This window comes from Zalophus californianus, chromosome 4, assembly GCF_009762305.2.
Source record: "Zalophus californianus isolate mZalCal1 chromosome 4, mZalCal1.pri.v2, whole genome shotgun sequence".
Lineage (NCBI taxonomy): Eukaryota > Metazoa > Chordata > Mammalia > Carnivora > Otariidae > Zalophus > Zalophus californianus.
Genome location: NC_045598.1, coordinates 54,692,619 through 54,709,270, shown reverse-complemented (window position 1 = coordinate 54,709,270; position 16,652 = coordinate 54,692,619). Strand labels below are relative to the sequence as shown.

The 16,652-nt window shown below is 39.2% G+C and overlaps 1 protein-coding gene across 7 annotated transcripts in view; it reads right to left on the bottom strand.

The window, feature by feature from the left end:
- SGIP1 (SH3GL interacting endocytic adaptor 1) overlaps positions 1-16,652 on the bottom strand; it is a 213,008-nt gene that overhangs the window by 73,304 nt on the left and 123,052 nt on the right. For 4 of the 7 annotated variants that reach the window (XM_035727228.1, XM_027618928.2, XM_027618939.2 and 1 more), the window contains 4 exons: positions 10,807-10,818; positions 5,006-5,017; positions 1,828-1,852; positions 817-868 (listed from right to left, as the gene is read on the bottom strand). In XM_035727228.1, the coding sequence (XP_035583121.1) occupies positions 817-868; positions 1,828-1,852; positions 5,006-5,017; positions 10,807-10,818 (101 nt within the window). The remainder of the gene's footprint in view (positions 1-816; positions 869-1,827; positions 1,853-5,005; positions 5,018-10,806; positions 10,819-16,652) is intronic. The other 3 variants (XM_027618919.2, XM_035727226.1, XM_035727227.1) reach the window with 1 other exon arrangement.

The window sequence follows — 16,652 nt, the reverse complement described above, 5'->3', positions numbered from 1 at the left end:
CTCAGAAAAAGAACATTGAGAAATCAAGGGGAAAGGAGGGAATAAGTTAAAATCTTACCTTTTCTCCTAATTATTACTTAAACTGATTATTAACAAAAGGCTGCATAATCTTCATTTCTTCCCAGACCTGAACCCCCTCATTAATCCTGATGAGCTCTCTCTCTCTCTCTCTCTCTCTCTGTGTGTGTGTGTGTGTGTGTGTGTGTGTCTGTGTGTGTCTGTGTGTGTGTCTGTGTACTGGGAGTAAGAGGTGAAGGGGGAGTCGGGCTGGAGAAGGAGGGAAAATGAAAAAGATCCATCTTTTAAATAGAAATAGTAGTCTTTTGGGAAAACAATGCCCATTTGTACAGTACTTAACCCAAAGGATACACAGTGCAAAAATACAATGTTTTGTCAAAGACAAAAAAAAAAACAAATAGAAGATTCTTTTGGTGTATGACAGGTGCAATGCATCACAAAATTGGATCCAACTGAACAGGTTATTCTTTATAGGGCAATATAATCATGTATCAGATCAGCATTGCAAACACCAAAAGTCCTCTTCATACAGACTTTAACCCTCCCATTAGTGAGGGGCCTGCACATTCTGATAGACAGTCACTGTCTGTAGAGATGACTCTACAGTTCTTCCCCCTAAGGATCTTCCTCAGGCTGCACTTGTGAGAAATGATAACATACTTGAATCATGCTATGGACTTACGTATGAACAGCGCCGTTATTAATAGAAGTTGAGGGTTCAGCCTAAAGGAGATTTGCTGAATTGTTAACACTGCATGAAGCCTTACATAAAACACAACTAACGCCTTCCATGCTCACCTTATAAGTTCTGGAGTTGGTGTGGAACGCCTGGGTCTTGCCACTTCTTCACCTGATGTATAGGACAAAGAAAGCTTTTAGGCATACTTTTTACTATTCCTTCCTGATATGTCTTATGAGCTATGTTTGGAAACACTTAGAGATTTAAGTCCCATCAATAAGCAACTCAATATGAAAATTTTGCAAAACAAACCCTCTACCCTGCAATTTAACAGCCACATATCAGACATATGTAGTAGCATTTGATCTGGCGTTTGTAAAGCCTAATTAACCAAGGAATTACCATGATAAGCCGTTACACAGAAGAGTTGTATATTGCAGAGTTTAGCGGAGTAGCCTACCATTCTTCAAACGTCTGCCGCCTTGAGCAGTTCCGCTTTCCAATTACCATAAGAGAATACTAAGCCAGGCCATATGCACATAGTACAGGAATCCAGCATTCTTTGCCTGTTCTTTTCTTGAAATGCCAAGAAAATGTTATATGAATTTGAATTTGCTAGAATGTGCTATATGCCACAGAGGAAAATCATGCCCTACGTAAATTATAACCTGTATCATATCACTTTGGTTGACTACAATTTTTATATCAGATAACATTATGAATGGGTTAGTTGCATCTACCTTCAGTTCCTTCTGCCCTTCTCCTCCCCCCTCCCCCCTCAACAAATCCACACTTGATTAAATTCATTTTTAAAGGCAAATGATACATCAAGGGTTGATAAATAAAGGAAGAAGATAGCAATGTTTTTCCAAAAACATACTCATTTTCAGAATTTAAATATTAATCATTCAGAACCCATGAGGCCCCTTTATCATTACAAAATTTCTTTGCTGTAAAAGTAAAGTATTCATGAGCCTTAAAAATCAAGCCCAAGAGTGTATAATGCAAATATATATATATATATATATATATATATATATATATATATATATATATATATACTCCAAGATCTAAGGAACTATTTCTTCTTTTAAAATTTATTCTATTTCTGGTAGCTAGGATATACTTACTGGATAAGTTCCTTTTAATTGCACCCTAGAATTAGAAATAGACACTATAAGGCTTAAGACCACATATATGTTATGTACAATATGTATATTTCTATCATTGCAATTCAACTGAACTCAGAAATGCAGATGGGGAAAAATGAGATTTTTCTCAGAATTGCATTCAAGTTGGAAATTGTAGACAAACACATATAAATCAGTTTTTCGTTTTACTCAAGGATTATAGAGAGAAAGGGAGGGTAAATCATAAGTCTCTGAACCAGAAAAACCCCTTACCTGGGTAGATTTGATAAATTAAGCAAACATTGAATAGTCTATTTAAAAAAAAACAAACCTTGAAGTCTATCAGAGGACTAAATCCAAGCTTAACATATGTTTGAAAATTATAGAATGTATTAGGAGTATTGTCTGCTTTTATCAGGGTAGGGGCGGTCCCTGAATTGTCAGTAAAAACAGTCATTATTTTACTAAAGTAATTTGTAAAGATCTAAGCAACAAATGTTAAAGGGAAGGAAAACTTGGAGGCATTGCCCCTGGACGGGCTGTTGTAATCAGGAGGCCAGGGAATTCTGTTCTCCCCAGGTGCCCTCCCCACCCCAATTTACTCCCCCTGCCTGCCACAGGGCCCACCTCTCTGCCACCTGGAAGTCATTCCTTTAGCTCAAGGCATTGTGCTACTGTAGGAATACAAAGAGCCCTGGCAGGAATTATTTGAGAAGGTCATGCCTCGCTTTTATAATACCTTAGCAGAAATTTATTTCCAGCACAGAAAGATTGATTAGATAAAAAAACTGATTCAAAACTACTCTGAAGTTTCTTAGCATGGGGTGCTACCAGAAAAGGAGAGCACTGGAAGGGTGGCATCATGGGGTGGGACATGGCTGGAGAGGGCCTGCCTTAAGAGAATGGCAGGGCCAGTGCTGGGGGTGGGAAAGGGCAAGTATAGGGAAATATTTCAGAGGGTGTGACCATGTGCTTAGTGGGGGGTCGCAGGTACGTTCTCTTCTCTCACATGATAACATTAACAACACAGGACAAGATGTAGTGCCTCTGTAACAGACCTGGAAGAAACTTCTTACCTTCTTTCCTAGGACTTACCAGAACTTCCTGTCTCATTTTGAACTCATTTACAATAGAAGGGCAGTTTCAATCTGAGCAAGAATTCACTAGATGTTTTCTAGTGAATGGCTCAATTTTTCGAACTATATGTTCTGGCTTGTCTTGCCTAATAACAAAATTGGTGTGTCTGTGCCATTATAGAGAATTATTCCATTTTTAGTAAAGATTTTTAAAATAGATATTTATTTTATTTACTTTAATGAATACACATTTTAAATTCATATGTTTAAGTTAACATGTTTATTTAAATTAATAAGCATTTAAATTAAATATGGTCATTTAAATCAGCTACAGTCATTAGCATGGGAGTTTGGATACAGGCTGGCTTTTGGAAAATAAGGCTCTGTAGACAAAAATAGAACAAATCGTCTAAATGGAATTAAAATGTTTTTCTAGGTTTCGGAGCCCCAGATGGTCAGATTTTTATGGGTGTGTAATAAAGATACCGGGGCCTCTACTTCCAAATAGTCAATCACAAGGTTAGCCATGAGGGAATGGGATCCATCTAGAATTATGAGACCTGAAACCCAAGAGATAGGGGACCCCAGATTATCGAAGATCTTTTGGCTATCTTACCCCCTTTATTAAAAATGTAATACTTATGAAGCCAGAGAAGGTACAAGGCTTATTTGGTACTTATTGGTTCCAGGTGTATCCATGCATTCACTAGGCGTTTACTGTGGAGAGGCGCTAAGCAAGAAGGCCGGGTAACATTCTTATTAAATGCTCCTCATAAATGAACAATCACCGGTTCAGTGCAAGCAAGATATGGCAAGAAAACTCTGTTGTTGAGAGATTAGGAAGAATAAAATAATATCACTTTAGAAAGGAACAAATAATATGAATGATCAGCAGGAAGTCAGCAGCAACAGACAAGAAAATCGCCCTTGTCAGCTGAATCTGGCTCATGGCTCTCTGATGGCCTGGAGTTGCAGTATGGCAAATCTAGAACAAGGTCAAGGTTATGTCGACCACACAAACCAGTCAGGAAAAAGCCCATTGAATTAAAAAATCGTCTCCTTTCCAAAGGACCACATTTTTCCTCTTTTCAATGATTGTCCTTACATGTGTGTTGTGAATCAATCACCTCCATTTTGAATTAATTTCCTCTTTTTCCTTAAAAAAAAAAAAAAAAGAGTAACTTGTCATACTCTGACATGTGGCCTAACTGCTGGGGAGAATCATCCACATGTGAATAGCAGTCCCTGAAGGTGTTATCTTTGATCATTGGCTATATGGTGTAAACAGAGAACCACCAGCTTGTCAGCTGGGGCAGACTAGTGGCCTCACATAATGATTAATCAAATCGGCATATGCCCATGGAGGGCATTTCTGAGGGCATTGTTTTCAGTTCTACTTCCTCTCTCAAGGCAGAGGGGAGGTCATTTCAAACATAGTAAAGACTCTTCCTTTTGTTGCTTTAAATTCATCAGACTCTTCACCCTGAGAAAAATGACTGGGATTTCACTTTGAGCAATGCAAACTAATACTGATTCGACTTCGGTGGTGAAATAATAGATTTATGTGACAGTCTAGGAGTATTGACCCGAAAACATGTCTCTTCCTCCCAAGATGGAAATTGTGATTCTGTATTATTATGTAATATCAGTATATCAGTATACTGACCAATGTAAATTATGGTCCAGGAATTTATTTTAAATTTGGGCTTAAAAACAATGTGGCTTAAAAATTGTTTCCTTACTTTCCTTATAGTTTTCTAGTTTTTATTGTCATTTTGTTGTAAACTTCTATGTGCTTTCTGGCCAACCTCCAGGCCTTGTATATACACCATACACACCCACACACACACATTTTTCAAATTTAGCACTAGGGTTGGGATATCTATGTAATAATTTAGTTTGTTATGGAAAAGTGTTCTGATAATTCTAAAACATGCTCTTGATGCTTATAGGACCAGAGGCTTCAAACCAGTAAACCTAATTCATCTGCTTCATTCATCCTGAGTTATCAGAAATTTAATGGGGAATCCAAACCTGGCTACCTTGCCTTGGCAACAATTTTCTCTATACATGTTTAAGATAAAAATGTTGAGGGTTCTTACCGGACTGCGCCTCTGTGATCAGCAAAAAGGAAGAGAGAACAGATACCTAGTCAGAGAATGATGGATCAGTCAACAGGCTTGGGTAATAGAGGACTTCATAAACAGCCAACCAAACATACACTCTTTAAGTAACCAGGCCAAAGGAAAACAGGCAGTCATCATGCCTGTGGCTTATTTAAACCATAAGGAAGTTTGGAGAACCTTAAAAAGAAGCGATCTGTGGTATAATATAGCTTTGCTAATGGGGTGTACTATTTCAGTGATGTGCATACAAGAACAAGAAAGAAACTTCCAAGAAAACTTCACTGACAGCTTTTAATGTTTTGTCATAAGGAATTTCTCTCCAGATTATTTGGGGGGGAGGTTTTAGAGACTAGGTATGACAGAGAAAAGTATTTCCACACACAACGGGGTGTTAGCAAATGCCATAAACATAATTCATTTCCCACATAATTTGGACTAAATTGGAGACTCCCCAAATCAGAGAGCAGGAGTAGAAAGACCTCTTTGCCTGGCTCTTCTCTTTGATGTACTATGGAATGAATGCTGATGAGGAAATTTTTTTGGCCTGGTGATTTGGGCAGCCTCTACCAAAGGGTAGGGATGTGATGAGGAAGACGAGGAGCCCCTGACAAGGACAGATAGCAATAATGCAAACTGTCCACCATCAGTAGAACAATGGTGGACCAGATGATGTCTGGAAGAACACAACGAGCAGACATATGACTTCTCTCTTTCACTTCTCACACCTGGATTATGGCTGCTGTCAATTTACCCCAACAATCTCTGATTACTCTCCCTCTTCAGGATTTTTCTGTAGCAAGTAACAAGAGTGACTATCATGTGAGTGGGGAAAGAGATGTTGCTTAGAGTTTTGTTTTCAAAATATGGGCTACCCCACGAAGTTCCTAAAGGCTACCTGGGACCCAGTATTGCCCCAATCCCCAAATCCAGGCCAGGAGCACAAGCACGTAAGTCCCTAGAAGGTTGCTCAAATGAGAAGGACTGTTTTACTCTAGAACATAGACAGGAAACAAGCCTCTAGTGTTTTATACCTGGGAGGCCTCCAAGCATATCTGGACCAAGGGCCTATTGATAAAGAAGGGGAAGTGAGTCTCTGAGACCCACAGCTAGTGAATGCGTAGAACCAGAGACAGAGTTTAGATCTCTGGTCTCATTCTTACATTATATTGTTGGAGGACTCCTAAAGCAGAGAACCATGAATGGTTACTTCCTGTTTTGAATGTTGTATAACAGAACTCGTTATTTTGGAACTATTTACTCTAGTCAATTTTATTTCTAATATTTTAGACTTTCTCATTTGCCTGATTTTCCAGGTTCTATTCTCTATTGCTCCCACCTTTCTTATACCTTTGTTGATATGTGTGGATGTAATTTATTTAAATCAGAGAAAAAAAACCATTTATGAATATGTATTTCTGGGCTTAAAATCTTTTACTAATTCATACTGTGTTTTGAGAGGAATTAACTATCTTAAATGAACATTTAGACTTTATAATTCTTTTAATGACCAGACTAAAATTCTTCGCTAAGAAGAAAATGTGGGAGTTTATGATTTTAGCTTCAATCTCATGGCAAACAAATCACTTTCAAAAGTAGCATAAACTACAGCAAAGAGAGGAATGAAAGTGACACAAATTTCCCTAAGAGGAAATTATGAAAAGTAATGCAAAATGAAATGCAGATCATACCCATATAGAGGCAGAACCTTAAATTCAAAGAAACTTTATTAATTTAAGATAGGAGAGAACACTTTTCAGAATAATTAAAGTTATATCAATCTACCCAAATTAAGCCATATTTTAATCTCCAATGACTTAAAAACCTATATTTTTAATGAACAGTTCCTGTTTGTATTTTTTTTTCTAGCAAAAGCCAACATCATAAGATAGCATTTGGCTTGCTGGACAGAGGTGGGTGTGAGGATGGTCTAAATGGGTGATGGGCATTAAGGAGGGCATTTATTGGGATGAAACTGGGTGTTAGATGTAAGTGTTGGATCCCTAAATTCTACTCTTGAAACCAATACTACACTGTATGTTAACTAATTTGAATTAAAAAAAAGATAGCATTTTGGAAACTCCACTTGCAAAATGCCTTCATTTGGGAAAAGCTGTTCAAATTCATGCAGTCACAGCATGAACCCAGAAGTCCCACCTAGAAGCTGTGGAGAGCTCAGACCCGGAAATCCTCAAAGTCCATAATTAAGAGCTATTTGAAACCTTCAAAAGAAAAAGAATTCTACACATCAGATTGAAGGGCTCCATATATGTTATTTATCACCATTAAGGTGCATAAAGCAGCTATAGGCTCTGCTGAACAACAATTTTGTTTTTTTTTTTAAGATTTTATTTATTTATTTGAGAGAGAGGGAATGAGAGATAGAGAGCATGAGAGGGAAGAGGGTCAGAGGGAGAAGCAGACTCCCTGCTGAGCAGGGAGCCCGATGTGGGACTCGATCCCGGGACTCCAGGATCATGACCTGAGCCCAAGGCAGTCGCTTAACCAACTGAGCCACCCAGGCACCCTGAACAACAATTTTGACAGCAAAATCTGTAAGAGCCAGGAAAGGAAAGTCTTTACCTATTTTTTATTTTACTCCTTCTCATTTTCCAAGATCCTTGAAGCCTTTAGCATTTTATCTTTGTTCTACCAATATATAGAATTTGCTTCAAAGGTGGAAGGAAAGTCATCTGTATCAGGTCTTGGTACATTCTAGTTTAGATTCCTTTTTTTTTTTTTTTTTTTTTGAGAGAGAGAAAGCATGAGAGAGCATGAGGTGAGGGCGGGGAGGGGCAGAGGGGGAGAGAGAGAATCTCAAGCAGGCTCCATGCCCAGCATGGAGCCCAAGGTGGGGCTCAATCTCACAATCCTGAGATCAGGACCTGAGCCCAAATCAAGAATCAGATGCTTCACTGACTGAGCTACCCAGGTGGCCCCGGGCTTGATATATTCTGTAAGCTGAACACTACGTGTTGAGTGACAAACTCAGATGAGTACAGGGCAAGGAGAGGGGTGCTATTGGTAAAGGCATGTGTCTTTCACAAAGCTCTGGGGAACTCAACACTACTCAAGTGCACCCATGTCTGCCTTGCAAAAAATCTGGGCCTAGGGCTGCCAGATCGAGTTGTCGTCGAGAGAAGAAGCACATCCTGATATATTTTTTTTAATTTCAAACATTCTGGTTTTTAAATGGGGCTAAAGTTGTTTTTAACTGCACAAGCAAACAAAACACTTATTCAGTTGTTCAGAATCAGCAGGTGGCCAATTTGTCTCTGATTGCAGGCATCTGTATCACATATAATAAGCTCTCAGTGAATTTTATCTACTGCTCTTATTACTTCACCTGATTACTTGAACAGGGACTTTGCAATTGGTCTATTCCTTTTCTGAACAAATCTCCTGAGCTCCTATTTAAATATTAATTGCTCAATTCCTAGATTTCTCTTGATCTTCTGGTACATTCTGGAAAAGGTTTTGGAAATATTTATTATTCCCTCTACTTCTATTTTGGTGTGCAAATAAGAGATAACTCTTACTTTGTATCTTGAGGTTAGTTTCAGGGTGGGTGTGCACTAATAATTTATAATTTGGTCACTAGAATGAAGATCTTCTGCTAAAACATGTTGTATTTCTAGAATGTATATAATTTGCAATATGAATATGCCTCCCTCAGATAATATTTCAGCCTATGTCCTCATAGTTTCCACAGTGTCCTTATTCCATACCAGCTTTGCTTTGTTATTTTGTGCACAAAAGGATTAATTTTAAGTCAGCCTACTAGAATACCTTACTCTTAGCCAATGCGGGTAAGTGTTTTAAGATATTTATAAAAAGAAGTAACCAAACACAATCTGTCTTGCTCATCAAAATCACTAAGTCAGCCTCAGGTTTTGAAGTTTTACAACATGCTAAATTCAGTGCTATGGGGAATCAGAGGAAAATGCATGAAAAGCTACCAAGCACCAAACAAAATATTTTTATATAGGCTAGTCATAGCAAATTCAGTGATTCATGTTAGAGAATTTTCTAGGAAAGAATTAGAATATGTGATCATTATGCGTATTATTTTTATTCCAGCCCATTTCCTTACTTGCTTTTAAATGCTGATGGGGAAGGCCAGCTACCTGGCAAGGTCTTATCCTCTACCCCCATCCCTTATAGGAGTTTGTCTATATTTAAATTTGTTCCTGTATCCATTACAAGTCAGAGTACAGTGAATATCTATCATGTCCAATGGGACTTGGTTGAGATGATCTTTTGAAACCCCATTTGGGAAGAGAAACAAAGAGCCCGCTACTAACCAAGATAATCATTAAGACTCAACCAGATTGGGCAATCAACAAGATGGACATTTCCAAAGGAAAATGAGGCCAGGGAGTGGGAGGAGGACTCGTCCTTAAAAACACACAGATCAAAACGACAAGGATTACTTGCAGTTAAAATTGCGGTAAGGACAACAAGGGAAAACCCATGAGGAACAGTGCCTTTTTGAGGCCCTGGAGGTAGACTTCAGGCCACCCAACTGAGTCAGTTTTTGAAGTGGTCAAATTTGGATAAGTTAGAGAAAGATTCAGAGTCAAGAATAAGTGCAATTGGCAAAATATAAAGAAAGGCTACTAAAGCACACCAACAAAATTGTATGCCACGTAGCACGTGATATGTAGGTGACTCGCGGTTACTCAGAAGTGGGCCATTCAATCTAGTAGTAGCCATAGTGATAATAATAATAATGTGTTTATTTTATCTTTAGAAACCAAAAGACTTTGGGTTCGTATTTTGATGTACTTCAGTATTTTGATCCCGTTTTTGTTCTTCTGTGTCTTCCACTTCTCCTCCTTCCTATCACACGGACTTGCCACAGGTCGGGTATCCTGCAGGTGGTACGGAGACCACCAGGCAGAGGCCAATGGACAGAATGACAAATTTACTGCAGCATCCACTTAGGTGAGTTAAGTACAACCAACCACCAACCATTCCTTGGTGCTCGTTAACATGGAAACACAGTATTTCCATGATTTTCGGTGGAGAGGTTACCTGTGTCAGCCAAGCATCGGCATCCTGGGAACACTTTCCCAATATACCAGGTAACTGAGAAGAGAACATTGAATTTTTTTTTCCTTTTTTTTTTTTTAGTAGATCTATTTCATTGTTGTCCTAAAATTAAAAAAAAAATGTAGGTACATCATAGTAGATTTGTGCTGCCACTAAAAATCACCCACTGGTACTAAAAAGGAGTGTGAAAGAGTTGCTTTGCACTTTATAAAGATCTTATTTTTCTGTCTCTTTGACAACTCCAGAAGGGGATATTTTTCTGATTAGCTGAAAAACAAAAGAAGAAAGACAACTTCCCTCTTCTAGGCCAGCTTCACAGGCCTTCATTCATGGATGCTATCATGTTGTGCATTAAACAAGAAATTAACTTAAAAGAATGCTTGCCTAGTTCACAGTATGTATAAGTAGCTTGACTAATCCAGGTGGAAAATGCAAAAAATAAAACTCAATACCTTAAATATTTAATCATATGCCCGTGACGGAGGCAGAGGTGAAATCTTCACAAAATTACACTGCGGCCCTTCATAACGGACTTGTAAAATCACTTAGCAACCAACTTCCTTTTTTCCCCATGGGGCATAATTAGACCTTGTCCTGGTTCACAAAGGTTTGTTTTTAAAATTCAAAATCTTGTTTAGGTGTTAAACACAGTCAGTCATTATGCAGATCATGAAAATGAACAGAAGTCATGTTTGGCCAAAATGTGGAAAGGACTTATTTCTTACCGGACTTTTCCTCTAAAAAGCGTAGGCATGAGGAAGAAAAAGAAAGAGAAAATGAGAGAGGTGAAATGTATTTTCAGAGAAACAGATAAGGCTCAGAATAACCTTCCTTAAAGCAGCTCAAGGCATTGCTCTTCTAATGGCTCTTTCTGGGCGTCTGACATAGTCATTCCCAGGTTACCTTTAGCTTGAAGGGTGGCAGAACACTTACCCCAAAATCTGTTACTTCGCTATATTGATGATTTTTGAGCTGCAAGCATTTGAAAATGGTAAATGCAAGGAGACACTGTCTCTGAACAACCTAATCTCTCTAGAGATAAATGCTCCAAAAGAACGGTCATAAATCCCTTTCCCAGGAGTGTTATTGATCAGGGAGCACTGACTCTTAGCGCTAGAGACGAGACTGGAAGTCGATACCGCACCCTGACAAACCTGATCACACAATATTCTTCTCATCTATTCTTCCTAAAGATCAGATGCTCTCCCTTCAGAGGCCTATGTCCCCTCCCCTTTCCCTACTCAGTGATATTTAATTCAGGATTCTAAAACCACCTCTTTGAGTTTTACTTTTCCTGGGCGTCTCCCACATGTACATGAAATGTACATGTTACTCCTGTTTGTTTTTCTCCTTAACCTGTCTTTTTGTTAGAGTCCCAGCTGAAGACCGAAGTGGGTAGAGATCAAGTCTTGCCTCCCCTACAAGTTCAAGCTATAGAGGGCATTGGTGTGGCCTCCTTTGGGCACATTCTAAGCTTTCTTGAATGGTTTGCTTTTATCAAGTAGATTTGTGCTTTGAAAATAGAAAATTATGCTTTGTAATATCGAAAGGATCTGGAAGATGACGTTATTGCAATGCAGCTGAGTAGGGTCATAAAACATGAGATTTTCCACTAACTCCAGCTTTGTCAGGGAACCCAGTACCTGTCATCGCCTCACAAGATACCCTGGCTACACTCACCAATTCTTTCATCCCATCTTTCAATTCTCCCCACTCCCCATGGACAATAGCAAATTATTGTCCCGGTGAGTAGTCGTTGGCCCCCTCAGAAAGCTCTTTTATTTCTTGGGCAACCGTCATGGTGATGGCCTCATCCCTGGCTGACAGCTGTGCCTTCTGCATGCACTTCTTAGCTGATGGTCCTATTTCCAGTTTCACCCCCTAAATTCATCCTTTGTGTTAGCTCCAGAATTATTTTTTCCAAAATAGTGAAATGAATAGATTACTCTGCCCCTCGGGAGCCTCCCAATTATTCAGAAAATAGAACACACACTCCATGTCGGTTATGCCTTCCAGAAGGGCTCCAACTTACCCTCACCCTTCACCTTCCACCGCTGCCTGTAGGGAGCCCACGCTTAACTGCAGAGGCTCCTGGTCATCTGGATGTTCAGTCCCCTCACCCACTTCCCTGCCTTCTGCTCAGGCTGTCTCTGTAGCCCTCGATTACAATTTTACTTATTCTTTGAGGCCAGGACTGTTTCTTCCATGGGGCCTTTCCCAAGCCTTCCCATCAGAATAAGTTGTTCCCTTTTCTTGTTTGATCACAGCACATTCTTTTTGTTCAAAATAACCACCTCAGATTGAAAGTCTTTCTGTTTGCCTGACGGTTATCAGCCTCGGGGAGAACAAAGGTCCACATTGCTAGCATATTCTTTGCAGTTCTTATTTTGTCCTGTGTTATTAAGGTGTCTCTACTCGATTATTATCTTATAGTCATGGTCAAGAATGGTCCCTCTCTGGTCCCAAACATAGGGCTAAGCACACAGGAGGCATTCAAAGCAGGTTTAGGAGTTCCCTTTCAGGGGGCCATTAAAACACTATAAAATGTTTGAAGCAGAATGTCTTTTAAAATACAGAAAGATGAATTGCACTCTGAAATAAAGCTGAATTGTATATGCCCCAAGGGATGTGGCCCCAGTTGTAATGTTCCTTCTCCTTCTCCTATAAATGTTTCACTTAGCTCCCACTTAACTGTTGATCTCTCTGCCATTAGTGACCCCAGGGGCAAATATATGTTACAGAGGTTCCCAGGAACTAGCTCAGCTTTGTACAAACATTAGTATTGAGCTACTGTGATCAGATCTCCAGGGTAGAATGTTCTTTTATAGCAAAAAACCAATGCTTCAGGGTCAAGATAGGGGCTGACTTTCAGCCCCAGACCCTTGGTAAGTAACACAGAGAAATGAAAATGATTAAAGTTCATGTTCTCAACCTACAGACAGAAAGAAATTCCTGGGTTAAAATCAAATAGCTTCAAAGGAGTTGTCCGGGAAGGAGGAGCAAGAGCCTTTCTAAATTTAAACTAGCTTAACCCCTTATTTTCTGGATGCCTTTGAGCAAGTTGTCCTGTGCCTGGATTTGATAATGTCTAAGGGAGGGATGTAGATTCTTTGTGGAGTTGTAGAATTGTTGTAGGAATGTTGTGAGGATTAAAAGATGTGAATGATATTGACAGCTAATGTTTACTGAGAACCATTACTGATTTATCTTATACAGGTGTCCTTGTTATTTCTAATTTACCAGTGAGGAAAAGGAGGCTCAGATGAATTCCAAGGCCACACAGTTACAAAGGAACAGAGCTGGGAATGGATCCCAGCTTCAGAGCCTGGCTGGGGTGGGCCCACGAAACAGACCAAGTCCCCTATACTGTTATCCCACTTTCAGGGCCTTATCAGCACTGGGTTCTAGAAACAACACAGCTAAAAGCTCACAGATCACAGAACCTGGAAAATAATCTCGGATCTTTCCAAAGGAAAGAGTCAAATAGATCTTGTCTATCTATCATAGCAGGTCTCAAGGGATGAGCTTTTTAGAATGTGAGCTTGTGTTTCTAGGCATGGTTTCAGACCTAGGAATTAAACTCTGATTAGAGGGTAAATTCATAATATTCAAATATTCAAAATAATAAATATCAGTCTTCCCCTAGAATTAAATGCATTACACTGAATTAGAATCAGAAGAATAAACATGAACATACAAATGATAAGGGCTCTTTCTCCTCCCCACACCTTCCAATTCCAGGCTTCATGGTGATTGTAACTTTTTTTTTTTAAGATTTTATTTATTTATTTGAGAGAGAGAGAGAGAGCACAGGCAGAGGGAAGAGACAGAGGGAGAGGGAGAAGCAGGCTCTCCGTGGAGCAGGGAGCCCGACATGGCCAGATTCCTGGACCCTGGGATCATGACCTGAGCCAAAGACATATGTCCAACTGCCCAACCAACTAAGCCACCCAGGTGCCCCAGGCTTCATGGTGATTAAACCATTTTTATTCAATATATTGTTTTGCTTTAATTGTTAGTAGCTCCCGACACGTAGGTTATGGCTTCTTGGCTTAAGGATTTCTTCAGAATATTAAACAAATTAAAAAAAAAAAAAAACCCATAAGACAATTCTCCTTTGGGGAAAATAAAGATATTTCTTGATTTAAAATGAACTCACAGCATCAGAGTTGATTTTTAATTATGGAAAATATACTAAGAAAATTGGAAAAGAGATGTATACCTCCAGGTATACTTGTACATAGAATGAGTGAATTTTTGGCCTAGACAAAACATATACCTAAAATATAATCAATGAATCATCTCTAGTGCAGGGATTTTCCTGTGGTATAGCCTGAGAAAGTATAATTCTTTAATTTGCAAGCCTTGTTGAAAGGCAGCTCATCCTTATCCTAAATACCTTTCTAGTGCCAGGAGTCATTCAAGTTAGGTCTTGTTGAAGCCTACATTTCTGTATAAGAGGTTTGAAAGCAGCAACATTTACAGCAGAGTTTAGTGTAAGACCCAGAGCCAAAGCTAACAGAGGTGAATGAAGAAGGTATACACCAGAGTTTAGTGATCCTTATACAGAGGTTTTGTGTTCTAAATATATCCCCGCAGTCTTAACAAGGAACAAGCTGCCATGGGAATTTTTGGCAGCAAGCTTCATAAGAGTGGAACCAAGACACAAAAAACCAAGTCTAATCTATAAGCTTCTTAAGAGTCTGCAACTGTTTAACCTCAAAAATAAGATGGCTATATTTTGGATCTTTATATTTAATGAATGCGATTTTACTATAAATATAACCACTTCTTATCAGTTGTGTCTGACAAAAGAAGCAAAAGGATAATTTATTCATTTATTAAACCATTAACAGATATTTACTGGGTACCTAATAAAAACCAGACACTACTCTAGGCATATTGGTGAACAAAACAATAGGAACAATAGACAAAAAAAGCTCCAATGAGCTTATTTTGGGAACCAGATGAGGGAGATAGATAATAAATAATAAACATAATAAATAAAGCAAAGTGTTTGGTATTTTAGAAGATGATCAATGCAATTTTTAAAAGCAGAGTGAATAAAGAGTTTTGAGAATGCCAGGGTAGAGAGCTCTGTGATTTTCAATAAGGTGGTCAGGGTAAGCCACTGAGAACGTGACTTGAACAAGCACCTGAGGTGGAGATGGATGTCACACTGCAGCTCTTTGGGGAAAGGGGACACAGCCAGGGAGCCAGGGAAGAGCGGAATGAGAAGGGATAGTGGCGGGTGTTAGCCTGCAGGCTGGGGGTATCCCCACCGTGAAGGTCTTGAAGGCCACTGCAAAGACTGGCTTTGCTCTGTTCCAATGCAGGTCATGGCTCTCACTTCTCAAGGAGTTCTCCAGGGTGAGGGGTTAGTTAGGGTTGGTTGCTGAGAAGAGGCATAGATGACACAGAGGAAACAATCTCAGCGAATGCCTGCTTGTGACATATGCCGCCATTTTTCTTTACTCTTTCTAAGCTGACTTTCATTCCCCAAATATCAAGTTAAAACAGAAGACAGAGATGGGCTTCAAATAGGTTAGGAAGTGGAAAGGGAGTTTGTACTGGGCAAAGCAGAGTGAGGCCAGTCCATTTTGCCTTCCCTGTCTGTTGGCCACTTGAGGACAAGTGGTTCAGACAGGCTCACCGGCCTTGTACCCCCGCTGAGCTGGTAGCTGATTCAAATGATGGCTCCTCAGGTCCATGGGCAGTTAGTGGCTGTGTTTTAGACAGAAAGAAATCTCACTTCATTCTGTTCATTCTGAAATTTCCCCCAGTCTCCAAAGAGACATTTTCTTTTTTTTATTATGTTATGTTAATCACCATACATTACATTATTAGTTTTTGATGTAGTGTTCCATGATTCATTGTTTGCGTATAACACCCAGTGCTCCATGCAGAACGTGCCCTCTTTAATACCCATCACCAGGCTAATCCAGCCCCCCACCCCCCTCCCCTTTAGAACCCTCAGTTTGTTTTTCAGAGTCCATAGTCTCTCATGGTTCGTCAAAGAGACATTTTCTGACATAATGAATGTGAGTGATTCACACTCTAAGAGTTTTTTTTCCTAAAATAATTAAAAAGTACATCCATTGCTGTAGATTATTTCTGCCCCCCCCAACAAAAAGAAATTCTCCTTCAAAGGACAAAGGGATAGATACTTTTTTCTTCTACTGTTATACTTATTTTTATACTCTTATTCGTACACTTATAGAAACTTCTTAGTACAGAAATAAAGATATTATAAAAAAGATAATACAGTGTGTACCACTAAGTGACTGAAACCTGAGGCCTTAGATGGGAGAACAGACATCTCACTGGATCTGTGGGATCAGGGGAAGAGAATTATGACAAAATGTTAGCACTCCCAGAAAAGAAGAGCACATTAATAAACTTTAAAAAAAGAACTTACAAACTGTAAGAAAGTTATTGTTCATATTATTCATCCATCTAATAATGCAGAAAAACAGGTGAATTGAAAGAGGAAAGATCAAAGAAGTGGAGAACCATAAATCTACTCTCTTTCTAAAATCATGTGAGGGACGTAAATTGCATTTTGTCACAG